This window comes from Podarcis gaigeae, assembly GCF_964106915.1.
Source record: "Podarcis gaigeae genome assembly, chromosome: 6".
Taxonomy (NCBI): Eukaryota; Metazoa; Chordata; class Lepidosauria; order Squamata; family Lacertidae; genus Podarcis; species Podarcis gaigeae.
Window position 1 is genome coordinate 8400773 of NC_139682.1, and position 15746 is coordinate 8416518.

Genomic DNA, 15746 nt, shown 5'->3' on the forward strand with positions numbered 1-15746 from the left:
AGAAAATAACAGAGGCATCTTAAGCCTGGGATCTGTCTCTGTTTGGCTGGCTTGCAACCGAGTACTGGGAAGTGACAGCCAGCCACTTCCAAAAGGGGGAAAAAAAGCAAACGAATGAGGAACCCTGAAAGAGAGAAGGCTCAAGTGCAAAGAACATACCTCAGTTGCTCCCCTGCAATCATGACCTCAGCTCGGTGATGCTTCTCCGTTGCCTTTTGCTTCAGGATGCTGCCGAGGTTTTCCATCCCGTCCGGTCCTTGAAAGCTGTTTGGGGAAGCCGTGTGTGAGGACAGCTCCATCTCGCAGGCTCCTTGGCAGCTAGGGTTGGCTTCCCGCCACTGGTGGCTGCTTCTCTGCCTTTCTGTTTACAGTGGAGTTTCCTGCCAGAGTCCTCTTGTTAGCACTTCATTTGGAAGAGCCAGTTCAGGCTGCTTGAAGTTTCCTGGGAAAGCAGAGAGAGAGAGAGAGAGAGGGAGGGAGGGAGAGGGAGAGAGGCGGGACCGTACTGAAGGAGGTTGAAGGAGGCCTGCCCTCCACTCTCCCACAGATGCTGCTCCGCCTTAAGCTGGAAACAGGTAGGTACACAGGAAGTGAGGAACGAATCCCCCCCCCCCCAGAGAACAAGGGCAACACCTAAGCTCTTGGGGGACGGACGCGGGTGGCGCTGTGGGTTAAACCACAAAGCCTAGGGCTTGCAGATCAGAAGGTTGGTGGTTCGAATCACCGCGACGGGGTGAGCTCCCGTTGCTCGGTCCCAGCTCCTGCCCACCTAGCAGTTCGAAAGCACGTCAAAGTGCAAGTAGATAAATAGGTACCACTCTGGCGGGAAGGTAAATGGCATTTCCGTGTGCTGCTCTGGTTCCCCAGAAGCGGCTTAGTCATGCTGGCCACATGGCCCAGAAGCTGTACGCCGGCTCCCTCGGCCAATAAAGCGAGATGAGCGCCACAACCCCAGAGTTGGTCACAACTGGACCTAATGGTCAGGGGTCCCTTTACCTTTAAGGTCTTTTTTATTATTATTATTGGTTTTCACATATTACATTACAATACAGATGTACCAAAGCCAACACCATTTCTTCCCCACCCCCTACATTTACATTTATATTTCCTCAATCCATCATATTATTTTCTCCCTCCTCCCACTTCCCTCCGCCCCCACTCGATTTCCTCCACATTACACAATTTACAAAAATCTTTGCATTCTACAATCGTCTCAAATCATCTATATATTCTTATTATCTTTCCTTACTAGTTTTTCTTCCATCCAGTACTTCACATTTTAATCTAGACATATTAACGTATCTTTTTTGAGCAATATTTTGCCATATATTCATCAAATCATTTCCACTCCTTTTTTTGATTCGACTGATTTCTTATTATAGCAGTTCATTTTTCCAAAATTAATTTTGCCAAAATTTAGTTTACAAATCCATTCCTCCATTGTGGGTATAGTTTGTGACTTCCACCTAGCAGCAATAACTATTCTAGCAGCTGGACTTGCATATAGGAAAATTCTCTCCCCTCCCCCCCTATGGTATCTCTTAATCTATCAATTCAAGGAGGTATATCTCTGGATTCTTTGTTCTTAAGAACAGTCCTACACCAAAGGATCCATCAGCCTCCTTGATGCAGCTGAGAAGTCCTACAAGCAGTCCATGAAAGACAACAGACCTTACCCACTTCGGCTCTTCCCCAACAAAGAGGTAAACTGCCCCCAAACATGGAGGTTCCATATAGCCAATCAGTCACCTTCATGTGAGAAAGCAGTGAGGCGTATGGTCATGCCACTCTTAGAGGAAGGATAATAAAGCCATCAATTCTTTTCGTGATGGCTTTGGCGTAACCCCAGAATTCTCTCTCTCCCCCACCCACCCACTTGCTCAAACCAAACCTAAGTACATTGGTACCTCGGGTTAAGAACTTAATTCGTTCTGGTGGTCTGTTCTTAACCTGAAACAGTTCTTAACCTGAGGTACCACTTTAGCTCATGGGGCCTCCTGCTGCCAATGCGCTGCTGGAGATTGATTTCTGTTCTCATCGTGAAGCAAAGTTCTTAACCCGAGGTACTATTTCTGGGTTAGCGGTGTCTGTAACCTGAAGTGTCTGTAACCCGAGGTACCACTGTACATTGCTCCTACGCACCCAATCCTTATTTCTCCCTTTGCCACTGCTGTTAGAACCAGCAAAATTTGGATCTTAGGTGCAGGGACCCATATTCTGACTTGCAGGGCTCTCCAAAATGCCCCCCCTTTTTTTACATCAATTGCACTCTGTACGGACACAAATTAAGTAAGCAGGAACACGGGGGGGGGGGGGTGGAGGGATGGGGACGAGGCCTGTGCAGTACGTGATGTTATCTGAGCAAGGTTTTCAATCACCAGCCTAATATAGCAGCCCTAATAAACCAGATGCCCAGCTTAATTGCATGAGTAGCTGTGAGAAGTGGTCAACATTCTCCTTGCCAGAGCAGCAGCAGTGAGCCATGAACAGCCTTGAGCAGCAGCGACAAAGGAAGCAGGTTGTTAATCCACATCCTAAAGGCTTTGGGAAATCTGAAAATGATGCATCCTATCTATCTATCTATCTATCTATCATCATAATAAATTTTTATTTATATCCTTCCCTCCCCAGCCAAAGCTAGGCTCAGAGCGGCTAACAACAACAAAAGTAACACAGCATTCTAAAATCAATTCATTCTAAAATCAATTCAAAATCAAATTAACGGCAACCATTGGGCTAGAGTTCTGTGAGGATTACCAAAGGAGGGGGTCAGACGTGCCTTGGCCAAAGGCCTGGTGGAACAGCTCTGTCTTGCAGGCCCTGTGGAAAGATGTCAAGTCCCGCAGGGCCCTAGTCTCTTGTGACAAAGCGTTCCACCAGATCGGGGCCACAGCCGAAAAAGCCCTGGTTCTGGTTGAGGCCAACCTAACCTCCCTGTGGCCCAGGACCTCCAAGATGTTTTTGTTTGAAGACCGTAAGGTCCTCTGTGGGACATACCAGGAGAGGCGGTCCCATAGGTACGAGGGTCCTATCATCTATTTATCTATCTTTATCTCCTGGCTTTCCTTTCGATTGAAACATATCAGCTAGACATTCTTGCTGGCCTTAGATGGAGCGGAAGGAGGCCTTAGATTCTGAGTGGAAAGCATGGGAGGAAGGCAAATATGGGAGAAGATGGTAATGCCTCGGACCAGGGTGGGGCATGTATTTTGGTACTGAACTTGGTGATCAGATCTTATAACACAACTTGCCAGAGCTGCTAGACATCCCACCATGATGGGGTTCTTGGATTTAATAGCTTATTTGCAACAATTTTAACCTAGAATCCTAGAAGTGTAGAGTTGGAAGGGATCACAATGGTCATCTAGTGCAATTCAGGAACCACAAGCTAAAAATAGCCACCCGTCTTTAAAACATCCTTTAAAAACCTCCAATGAAGGAGGGAGAGCCCACTACTTTTCAAGGTAAAGGTAAAGGTAAAGGGATCCCTGACCATTAGGTCCAGTTGCAGACGATTCTGGGGTTGCGGTGCTCATCTCGCTTTACTGGCCAAGGGAGCCGGCATACAGCTTCCAGGTCATGTGGCCAGCATGACTAAGCCGCTGCTGGCGAAGCAGAGCAGTGCATGGAAACGGCATTTACCTTCCTGCCAGAGTGGTACCTATTTATCTACTTGCACTTCATGCTTTCAAACTGCTAGGTTGGCAGGAGCAGGGACCAAGCAACAGGAGCTCACCCCATCGCGGGGATTCGAACTGCCAACCTTCTGATCGGCAAGTCCTAGGCTCTGTGGTTTAACCCACAGCGCCACCTGTGTCCCTTCACCTTTCAAGGTAGTCCATTCCAATAGCTCTTACCGCCAGACAGTTCTTCCTGATGCTTAGTCAGAATCTCCTTTCTCATAATTTGAATCCAATGGTTCGGGTACTACCCTTGGGGCCAGCAGAAAACTAACTCGCTCCCTCTTCCATGTGATAGCCCTTCAGCTATTTGAAGATGGCTATCATATCACCTCTCAGTCTTCTCCAGGCTAAACACACCCAGCTCCCTCCGCTGCTCCGTGTAACGCTTGGTTTCCAGACTCTCTCTCATTTTGGTTGCTTTCCCCTGCACACGCTCCCTCCTCAACACACACACACACACACACACACACACACACACTGCTTTCTTGAGCTCCACATGGCCTACCCTCCCACACACCAATTAAAATAAATAAATAAACAAACCCCACGCCAAATCTCCTAACACACACCTTCCAAAACTCACCTTTTTCAAAAGGTGGAAAGAGAATCTCTCCAGGTTTGTGACCTGCCCCTATACATGAAGCAGATTCTCAACACAAGAGGTTTCAAAGAAAGGAATGCCCGTGTTTAGGACAGCAAGATGAATCAGAAGTGCATTCTATTTCTTCTCTTATTACATCAGAGTTCAACAGGCTGCAAATCTTCCAGAGGAGTAGGCATGCCTGCTGTGTTTGCTGCAATAGACTAACAATAATATGCCATAATTTTCAGGCAGTAGGGTTTCATCAGAAAGCTTTATGCAGCTGTTCACCTTTAAGGTGCTGCATGACTTTTAGGTTGCTTTCACTGCTAAAAAACTTTTCAGACTTTCCTCTATTTCCAAACTTAATAAAAGTGCACCCTCTGGTGGGTAGAAAGAAAAACGACAGCTTCAGACAAACCATGATACTGTCGTCCCCGCAAAGCCATCTCATGCCTTCTTTTTCACAAGTAGATGCATCTCCAGATTCTGCCAGAAATAATTGTTATTCCCATGCAAAATGCCATTTCACTGGAGAGCCAGACAGTAGCAGGGCAAAGCAAAAAAAACCCAGGTTCAGGAGTAGCAAGATGCGATTCGTGTGGTTTCCAACAAGCGGCAAATTCCAGCTGAAGCCTCCCAGACCATGTCCAAAACCGGCTGCAGGAGCTTGAGCCTATTCTAAGAGCCTTTACTCTCGAGGAGCGTCATTATTTGCAATGAGCCCTTTACTCGGGAGTCACACAGGGACGTTAAGATTCTCAGGCAGAATCTCCACTGTCAACCAGCTGTCTGGTGAAAATGCTTTTGAGGTCCAAGGTGACTTCGCCTCCCCACAACGTGAAACTAAATTCCTTGATTCACGCACCACTCATTCCTTTTTTATTTATTTTTTATTTTGCTGCAAAACATGCACACAGCAACCAGAACACGCTCAGGAAAACATACCACACATCCTGTGATCCAACAGGGCTAAAACAGCACACATCTTTAAGTCATGGGACTTTAACTGGATTTAGATCAATGAAAATAAACCGAGTCTATGTGAAGAGTGTTTTCCTGTCACACTGGAATCCAGCAGTGAAAAGTGTGAGGGCAGCACTTCCTAAGGATGCTCACAAAATATTGGTCTAACTATACCTTTCAACATGGGGAAGGGCAATCAGACCTCTGCATTTATGGGACAACCCTGCTCCCAATTCTCAATGATGCAATATTACATGAAGTTTTAACAGATGAGCATCATTGCAAGAGAAACAGAGAAAATTCGGTAGAAAAGTGAGTCCCAGTGAAAAGATGGGGTTGTGGGGTGAATCCAGACAATAGGGCTGCATCACATAAGCAGCCTTTTAGGACATATTCATGTCAATCTCCCAGTCAAGTCTCCATCAGCCATTCAATTACTTGCGATTCTACTCCCCTGCCAATTTTTGGATTATCTTTTCTTTTCAGCCACATTTCAATTGCTTCCTGCTTATTCAACATTTGCACAGTAATTTCTTTCCTAAAACGGGAAAATTGGGTGCTCTCCAAATCATTTAGCAACCTCTAGATGGAAGCTCCCAGAGATTTAGCAAACCTCCCTACAAAGCTCAGCAAAACCTATTGCCTCCTGTGCTGCTCTCATGGAGCATGTGAACCATCTTTTTGAATTTTCAAGGCATTTGAAAGCCACCAGCACATCAGCCTATTTTCAGCGGATGTGCCTTTCAGACTTCTTGTAGTCTGTATTCTTTGAAGCCTTTCAAAAAGGAAACATCTATATTAGGGTCAACCAACACCCGAGCATGTAGAGAAAGCTGTACTTTGTAAAAGTACTTGAGCTTAATGCAGAACATTAGTTAAGTAGTTGAATTCCACCCACCCATCAAAAAACAGCCAGGTAGCCATTAACGAACTACAGTGGTACCTCAGGTTGCATACACTTCAGGTTACAGACTCCGCTAACCCAGAAATAGTGCTTCAGGTTAAGAACTTTGCTTCAGGATGAGAAAAGAAATTGTGCTCCGGCGGCGCAGCAGCAGCAGGAGGCCCCCATAACTAAAGTGGTGCTTCAGGTTAAGAACAGTTTCAGGTTAAAAACGGACCTCCGGAACGAATTAAGTACTTAACCCAAGGTACCACTGTACTGGGAGTCTGGGGCAGTGTCTCAGTGTGGTATAGTGTTTAGTGTGCTGGACGATGAGCTGTGAGACTAGGGTTCAACGCCCTAACTCAGTCATGAAGTTTGCTTGGGTGACCTTGGAACCATCATCGTCTCTTTGCCTAACCTTGAGCAACTTGGAGGAAAGGTAGAATATATATGCAATGTAATAGAAATAAGTAACAGTGTTAAGTGTGATTGCGCAATTCCATTTAAAAATAAAAGACAGGATAGGGATAGAGCTTCCATAGGGCTCATGGTTCAATCAACCCAGTCAGCTGGGCAGCATATAAATAATAAAATTATTATTATTATCATCAAGACAACAAGTATCATTTTCGTCTTTATTTCTAAAGTCAGTCTTCAGGCAACGTGAGCTGCTTTGTTCCATATCTCTTGCTTTATTGTTTTATTTTGCTTTTAAGATGACACTGTAGGTTCAAGTTCAGTACCACTTTACAGAACAAGGAATAGTGCTCACAGGTCCTGTGAACTTCACAAATACACAGCAGGAAAACTGAAAGGCTTCTCATGTCCCACAACTCCCCGCCTCTCTTAAAGAGAGACCCAAAGACCAGTCATTCCAACCTAGAATGCAAAGGAAGGTTAAGAACCTCAGATACATCTCTCAAAGCCATCCCTTCTGTATTCAAAAGCTTTGGGCAGAATCCTCCTTTGGTACTTTATTTCTGTCCCATTTAAGTCAAATGTACAGAGAGGCTTTCTGGATCAAGAGGAGGTTCACCTCACAGTTTTAAAGTTATTGCACAAATTACTACACCAATACATAAAAAATTTCTACCCATGGAATGTTAGACGAGGGTTGGGGGGTGCTAGATTCTTGGAGGATATGAAGAGATCCCAGCAAGACTGTACAGAAAGAGGTCTTAAATCGTGAACCCCAGCACTACAGACACCTGGTTGTGTGATTAAAAACGCCCACCTTTACAAATGGCTCTTTATTGCCCCAAAGAGGAACCTGGCAATTTTGCTGGGGCGCTGCCCTACTGGCATGCGGAAGGGCTTTTGGTAGCCCACATGGCTTGCTTAATTGTTCCATCTCGCAGACAGCTGATTTCCAAGGGCTGAGGGAATCATTCGGAAAAAGTTAGAACGGAGTGCCAAACCCTCATATTATTAGCTAAATCCCTATAGCCAGGCAATGGAGTCTGGCACCCACGTTCACCCACGTTTGTGTATTTTCCACTCCAAATCACATCTTCCAAAGCACTTGTGCAGTGCTTTGTGCAGGAATGAAGCAGCTGAATTGGCACTGAGAGAGGTCAGCGCAGAGGTGGCTGGACCTCAATTCAGAAAGAAAAGGCAGGATAGAGCAGCTCATGTGCCATTTAGGACAGGTGAGTAGTCTAGAGACTTGGTTCTATTCATGTAGCCAGCCCAGCCCACGCTACTTAAATGATGCTGTACCATGGGTTTATCTCCTATTGCCATGCACTGTATTAAACAGAAATCATAATGCTGGGGTTATTTCTAGTTCTCCCATTTCAGCTTTGTAGGAACAGGCATGCAAGCCAGGTATCCCCCCTATAGTGCTTCCTCACACATTTTTTTTTTAAAAAAAACAGCAACCCATTTGCAACTGCATCATTCTTGCTTGAGAGATACCATGTGGTTTTTAGGGTTTGGGGGTAGATCAGCATCAAAGGGTGTTGTTTCTTCTTCTCCCTGAAAAAAGCCCTTTAAATTCTCATCAACCCCACCTCTCCAAAAAGCTAAATAAGCAGCACATTTCTGAAAGGAAGAATAGTGTGAAAGTAACTCTCTGATTCCTAGTCTAATACATTTGCATTGAATGGCTTTAAAAAACTGATTTCTTATAATGCAATTAAGCTTTTCTCAAATAAGCAATGGCTGTGCTGTTTCTGCACACATCTTTCAACCTGCAGTATAGAGAGATTTGAAAGGTAGTTCATAGTCAGAAAAGTGAGCTGAGGGTGGAGGAATCAACCCTTTCAAAAGAAAGAAGTAACACAACAGGAGAGAAGGCCTATATTCAATGCTGCAATCACTCTGCCAATTCAGATTTTGCTCACTGGAGCACCATACCCTTTCATTAACCTGTATGATTGCCTAGGCCAGATTTGCGGTCAAACGCATTAGCTTAAAAGCATATTTCCAAGTCCACCGGCTCATGCATACATGCTAGGCATCAGTGACATTTAAAAACAAAACTTTTGATTTAAAAAAAGATTCCCTGCCACAGGCAATCGGTCAAGTGGCCATTCTTAAGGCTACAACAGATACAGCCTTGCTGAGATTGTGACTAAAGGTGAATCAAAAGCAGCTTCATCCCTTCCCCAGCAACTGCATGCTACCCTTCTCTGTAAGAATTGATCATGATTTCGGAAGAATAAATAGGGCACCTTGAGCTCTGACATCAAAACCTTTCCTGTGCATTGTTTTACTAAGATGTCAGCACCACCAATGGTTCATTTAAGAATGTGACTGATGAAGTGTTGATCTCGAAGGGTAGATACATCTGAAATGACAAAGTATTACAAGAGCAGAGAAAAATCTGCTAGGTTTGGAGAAAACGGTGAGAACAGGAGAGGAGGCGTATTATTATTATTTTACAAATATAACATTCATTTGTTCATACAGACTAGGAACGTATGGATATTTTGGGGAGTGGCAGAAAATAAGAGTAACAAAGCAATTCAAGATGATGCAGAGGAGTTAATATTAATTCAGGTCGACTATGTCAGCAGTGAGCTCAAAGTACATTTTCCCAACCCTGTTACTGTGATGCTTTAATCAAAAGATTTCCTGCCAAATCATGGGTATAGCAGATCTGCAGAGCACATGCATTGGCTCTGTCACTCGGGCAGCAAACATGTACTAAATAGAGCAGATAAAAAGGGTCAGGTATAAATTTACGCCAGCCACTACATGTTGAACATGCAATTAAGTTCCCATGATGTTATCTTTAGAACAGGGAGGGGAGTAAAAAAATACCACTCAATGGGTCATGGTGTTTACAAAAAATGTCAGAACCAACACTAAGGAAAGGCGTTAACTCTCACTGCGTCCTGACTTTTCCCTTTTTTTAAAGGAGCCGTTTTACATGGCCAGAGATCTCAGAAGAGGACACAGGAATCTGTCTGGCACAGGGAAGCACCACAGACTCACTGAAAGGGCGCTAGACTGTTGAGAGCAGAGGATGGCAGAGCATAAACAATGAAAATACTCGAAGAACATTTCAGTTGGCAGCTTGAAAGGCTAGTGATTAAGTACGGCAGAACAAGCCAACAAGGTCATATTTCTTTACAAAGTAGATACTGACATACCAAACAATACACAAAAATCCTAGGAAACTATTAATACTTAGTGGGTAAGTTCACTGTGTGTGTGTGTGTGTGTGTGTGTGTGTGTGTGTGTGTGTGTGTTTGTGTGTGTGTGTGGACAGTTATATACAGCAGACAACCTTAGCTGACTTCTGGAGGTCTAAGTCTGTGCAAAAGCTTATCAGAAGACCAGGCTCAGGTCCACGGAACCCCAGAAATAGTCCACCTGCCAATGCAAAGGCGTTCTTGGGCAGAGATTCAAACATTTGAAATGTAGGTTTGCAAGCAAAATTTCCACACTGGTATGAGAGGAGCGCCCCCCCCACTCTCCTGCGATTCTGGTATCCACACTGGAATTCAACCCATTACACCATGATCCCAAGTTTTCCAGGAGCTTCTCACAACATTAGCAGTCATGCTATGCTGTAACACATTACAAAGGGAGACAGATGACAAAAGAAGATCTCTTGACCACAAGCATCAATAACATACATTAAGACCTGTAGAAATAAATACCTGAATTCTTCTCAAAAGTCATGCAAAGCAGCCAACATGATGAAACTTCATTAGCTTCCTTCTGATTTGTTTGGGAGGGGGGGAAGGGAGAGGAATCTATTTTGGAATCTTATATACTGATTTTATCTATAAATGCAGTCAAAGTACCAAACTCATGTTCGGTTGCTCAAGAAATTTGCTTCTTTCATTCACGAGTTCTGTTTAACTATCTTGTCTAATCCTTCCAAACACTTCGTCATTTCTGATAGCAGGCAGTTCTGGTAAAAACCAAAAAGAGCAAATGGAACCTTTGAGGGAACAAAAACAATGTGACATTTTTCATTTAATTTTTAAAAAGAAATGGAAACTACCAAGGGCAGGAAAAGGAAGTATCTTGCTCTTGACTCTCCAAGAGTTCATACGGAAGAAGCTCAAACCTTGTTTCTTCTGCGACAGAGATTTAGCTGAATAAGGTAAAGAGTTATTGTTTTTCCTTTCACACCTTGATAAATCTAAAAACTGCTTCAACAGCATCTTAATTACCATTTTGTATTGTTTCAAACCCACCCCGGCAACTTCAGTCTCAGTCCACTAATCTGCAATCAGTTCAGTAATCTGCAATCAGTTGAAGACACACTCATATCAGCTTATCCAGAAGTTCTCCAGAACTTCACCTGAAATTCCATTGAGAAGCTGGGTAATCTCGCAAGACTACACATGCAGCATTGTGCTATGAAAGTATGCTTGCATGGGCTTACTTCCTCCAGGCTCTCGCTTTAGGAAGTCGGCATGCTCCGCATACAACAGCAGCATGGTGAGAATATATCTAAGAATGCACAAGGTCATTTCCATGGGAGAGACACGTCTTCATATGGTAATTACAAGAATCTACAAACCAATGTCTTTTTTTGTAGTAGTTGTAAACAGGAGTGGAAAGAGAATGGAACAGTAAGCATGAGGTTTAAACAGGCCCAAAAATGACAAGGACGTTAATCCAGTTACATGGGAAACCTTTCCATCAGAAGTATGACTTTTCCCTCTGCCATGATGGACAGGGATACAAGTCCTACCAGTTCTGGTTATCCCAGCCTTCTTCAGCCGCTGAAGAAGATTCTTTTGTCGTCTTCTTAGGGGTCATTTTGGTTTTGCCCTCCCCGGCTGCATTCTCCCAGTTGGTCTCCCAGTTTTCCCAGCTGTCACTGTTACTGTTCTTGTTATTGGAGACTGTCCCCGACCCCCAGACATCCCAGCTATCAGAGCTCTTCTTCTCGGTAGAATTGTCCACATACGTCCAGCTGTCGCTGCTTGGGGACTTGTGGGTTTTGGGCGGATCCGAATTGCCGAAGGTCTCCCAAAAGCTTTGATCCACTGCATTGTTCTGGTAGCCTTCACCACTGCTGTTCTGGTAGCTGTCACCCTCTGGCGGCCTTTCAAGGAAGAAAACACAGGAGAACAGAAGACTAGTTCATTTCAGCACAGAATGGATCAGAAGGGCTGCTATCGTGTTCAGTCTCGGATCTTGATCTGCTGTTATGCTACACTATTCAATCTCCACCTTAGAAGCGAAAGCGCGAAAACGTAGCTGTGTGTACATGTGCTTTTGTGTAGGCTCCACCATATCCCCAGCTAAAGCCAACTCTGGAGTCACTGCAATGTAAATATTGCAGGGAGGCAACACTATGCTATCCATGATGGGATGGGATGGAAATACCCTATAGACAGCAGTGATGAAGTTTAGGAGAGGGGTATCACGAGTTGTCTGGTTTATTTAATAATAAAATGTGCATGCCATTTCACGTAATAAAAATCTCTGAGTGGTTTACATAAAACTACAACAATTACATTCAATAACATTTCCTAAAGGCCAGATTAAAAACAGAACAAGTGCATATACCACAAATAAAACAGAGCAGCATACAAAACAGGTTGTCTCAACCTCTCAAATTTTAATTTTCTTAAGTTTTTAAGAATGGTGTGAGACCATAAGCAAGCATATTTGAACATAATGGTTTTGGGAGAAAAGGTGCCAGTTGTTTCAAGTCGTGTTCATGTTTTAAAATGCTGTAAACATGTTTCTGAGCATTTGGAAAAGGTCAGAAGAAAATGAATAAGGGACATATAGGTCTAATAAAAGGGTTTTACACCCACTGGATTCTAGAAGGATTATCCTTTTAAAAAATGGAATACAACCATGTCTGTGTTCTTTGGCCACGGCAGCTGCCAATCAAAACAGATATGTGAGACATGGAAGCCTGGAGAGTACACATCTAACACAAATACACAAAGAGGGGTACCTTTCAGAAGACTCATCTGATTTTCCAGAAAAGAAAGTGGTAACATCTCGCCATCCCTTACTACTTGCTCCCTGGACCTGTGAAATAGAGATTGGGGCAAAATGGAGAAGGAAAACCCACAGGAAGATTACAAAAACATCATTTGTGACAAAATATCATTTTGGGGGAGTTGGCGTGACGGAAGAGCGGCAAAACCAGCTTAATCACCTGCCTCTGAAAGTGGAGCTCTAGAAACTAGAAGACACTCTGCTTTGAGCCACTGAGTCAAAGGGACCAGACTCTTAGCAAAGTAGGCCAAGCCTTAAAACGTTAAGATTAGCTGATAGGCTCAGATGAAGAACCTGGAAAGCTGCCACTTAATGATTTTTCTGCCTGCTGCAACAATTTTAATGCAGTGCGGTAGATGCCGTATGGATTCTAATTTGATTTCGATTTCTTTTATTTATTATATACAGTACTGCATTTCACTGTATTGCAATTTGAATTCCAATTTGTAACACAATAAAATAAATAAAAGAAGCAAACAAATGTAATTAGAAGCGAATATAAATGTCTTATCCAACGGATGCGCCGTCTCTTATCTTCAACCATAAATCCCAGGGACCACCTGGGTGAAGCTTGCTGGCCACCAACTCTCCATGGGCCAGAGTTTGGGAACCTTTCATATAAGGTTCCAATCTGGTGGAACGCTCTGTCACAAGAGACTAGGGCCCTGCGGGACCTGACATCTTTCCGCAGGGCCTGCAAGACAGAGCTGTTCCACCAGGCCTTTGGTCAGGGCGCAGCCTGACCCCCTCCTCTGGCAATCTGCACAGAATTTTGCTTGATGGTTGCCATCAATTTGATTTTAATTTGATTTTAATTAATTTTATAATGAATGTTTTTAGAATGTTGGACTATTTTGATTGTTGTTAGCCACCCTGAGCCCATCTTTGGCTGGGGAGGGCGGGATATAAATAAAATTTATTATTATTATTATTAGGGACAAACACAACATGTTCATGAAAGGTGAGCTCACCACCGATACCAGAGCTACGAAAAGTACTGACGCTATACAGTGGTGCCCCGCAAGACGAACGCCTCGCAAGATGAAAAACCTGCTAGACGAAAGGGTTTTGGAGGCGCTTCGCAAAACGAATTTCCCTATGGGCTTGCTTCGCAAGAAGAAAGCGCATAGGGAAATCTCCGGGGACCTCTTTTAAGTGCTAGCGGTGGGGAGCAAAGCCTTTCCCCCCCCTCCGGCCTTCAGAAGAGGTCCAGGAAAGCCGGCGGGGGCCGAAAGGCTTTGCTCCCCACCGCCAGCATTTTAAAAGCAGTCCGGGATAGCAGGGAAGCGCTTCCCGCTATCCCGGATGGCTTTTGAAGGCAGGCGGGGGGAGCAAAGACTTTTGCCCCCCGCCAGCCTTCAGAAGAGGTCGGGGGACAGACTGTCCCCGGACCTGGTCTGAAGGCGGTTTCCATAGGAAAGCATTAATTGATTTTTAATGCATTCCTATGGGAAACCGTGCTTCGCAAGACGAAAAACTCACAAGACGAAAAGACTTGTGGAACAAATTAATTTTGTCTTGCAAGGCACCACTGTACATCTTTCCAAGGAATTTTACACACTGCTTTTCTTAAAAAAGCATCAGAGCAATTTTAAAATCAAAGCATTCAAGAGAAAAATAGTTAAAACTAGGAAGCATCAGCACTTACCGGTTTTATAAAGCATTGGCAGCAAGAACAGAAGAAAGGGAGAAGGCACGTATATTAGCAAAATTTAGAAGTCTTTGTATTCAATTTAAGCTGTTTCCATATTCCTTTGCAAGCTTTATGGCTGGTCATTGGCCCACCCATTGCTATGTTTCATAATGAGGAAGAGAATTTGTTTTAGAAATGCATCCTGTGAGCTCACAGGAAAGTGATTTTTGTCACATCAATGGTACACGTACCATTTATGAAACACCCTTTACTAGATATCGAGGGAGTCAGTTTTCACACATGAGCCTGGTTCACACATTGCTGTAGCATTCAATGATTTGTTCAGCCACAGCATAAATGCCGGCTCCTTGCATGTGAGGTCATAGTCAAACTGATTTCCATGCAAAACAGATGCAACCCAATCACTTTCAGTGACACATGTGACTTGGGCCTAAATAAACAACAACAGAATAGACAGCTGTTTCTCAATGCTGCGTTGCTGCAGGAGAAATTGCTTCTAGCGCTGGAGCACAACATGCCTAAGGAATATGGAGACTCGCTTAATTCCTGGCCTCCTATCCGCTAGGAAGGCCACATCGTACCTTGGAAGCCAAATGCGAGACTCCCTGGGAAACATCATCCATAATTTTTCCATCTTTTACCTACATGAATCAAGATGTCCAAAGTTAGGCGCAGAACAAAATGATGCCACAACCACCTGAGAAAAATGCTATTTGCACCAAAAGTTAACACAAATCTTTCATTCCACAGACAATGAGGTCAGGAGAGTTTGTTACTTTTAAAAGGTTATCTGCTAAGAACTCTGGAATTAATATTCCTTGGGGGACCCAAAGACTTTGGATGCAGCATACTAAGCAATCAAGAAACCAATGGCACGATGAGCACTTACTTTAAAAAGTGAGGCAATTCTTACAAGTATAATCATATTATTTTTTTATACCATAAATGCATTCCTTATTTAGAACTTTACACATTATTCAGAGCCCCTCCTAAGATGTCCGATGACATCTAAAAGAATATCTAACTCGGTTCAAAAAATTGCAATTGATGCAGTACAGATTATAAGCCTCAAAACTTAATTATTCTACCTTTAATTTAGCAATATTGTGTCTTTAGAGGAGAACTGCCATTGATGGACCAGGGGCTGAAAAAGTCCCTCGTTCTCAGCCGAGATCACGGTGCCCCAAAACTACACATTTTTTGACACTGTGCTCTCGCATGAGTTACAAGACTCATGCAGGAGCGTGGCCCCAAAGTTTTGCACTGGGACATGTGAGAGAGTATGGTGGCACCATTCACATAACCAACACTACCACAGAGATACCAACATTTTCAAAAGTAGAGGGTGCATGGTTTGGCTTGTGAAAAACAGGGGGTCTGTAGTACTTAGCTAATTGGGAACCACTGGCCTAGAGTAAAAGTGAATAATCTTAGGGGTTCAACAAGCTAGAATACCACCAGGGTTCTGAGTTCAACTCTGCACTCGTTGCATAAGCTTTTGCATTTTATTTATTTTACCCCACTTTTTAAATTTATTTTAGCCCC

The 15746-nt window shown here is 43.7% G+C and overlaps 2 protein-coding genes across 8 annotated transcripts in view; both read right to left on the reverse strand.

The window, feature by feature from the left end:
* LOC310847079 (DEP domain-containing mTOR-interacting protein-like) overlaps positions 1-472 on the reverse strand; it is a 37475-nt gene extending 37003 nt beyond the window's left edge. Inside the window, exon 1 of one of the 2 annotated variants that reach the window (XM_083744550.1) lies at positions 160-472. In XM_083744550.1, the coding sequence (XP_083600676.1) occupies positions 160-299 (140 nt within the window). In that variant the 5' untranslated portion in view covers positions 300-472. The remainder of the gene's footprint in view (positions 1-159) is intronic. The other variant, XM_083744549.1, reaches the window with a different exon arrangement.
* A 6312-nt stretch (positions 473-6784) lies between these two features.
* ARFGAP1 (ARF GTPase activating protein 1) overlaps positions 6785-15746 on the reverse strand; it is a 33475-nt gene continuing 24513 nt past the window's right edge. For 3 of the 6 annotated variants that reach the window (XM_083744520.1, XM_083744519.1, XM_083744522.1), the window contains 3 exons: positions 14783-14842; positions 12501-12577; positions 6785-11633 (listed from right to left, as the gene is read on the reverse strand). In XM_083744520.1, coding sequence (XP_083600646.1) covers positions 11273-11633; positions 12501-12577; positions 14783-14842 — 498 coding nt within the window. In that variant the 3' untranslated portion in view covers positions 6785-11272. The remainder of the gene's footprint in view (positions 11634-12500; positions 12578-14782; positions 14843-15746) is intronic. The other 3 variants (XM_083744521.1, XM_083744524.1, XM_083744523.1) reach the window with 1 other exon arrangement.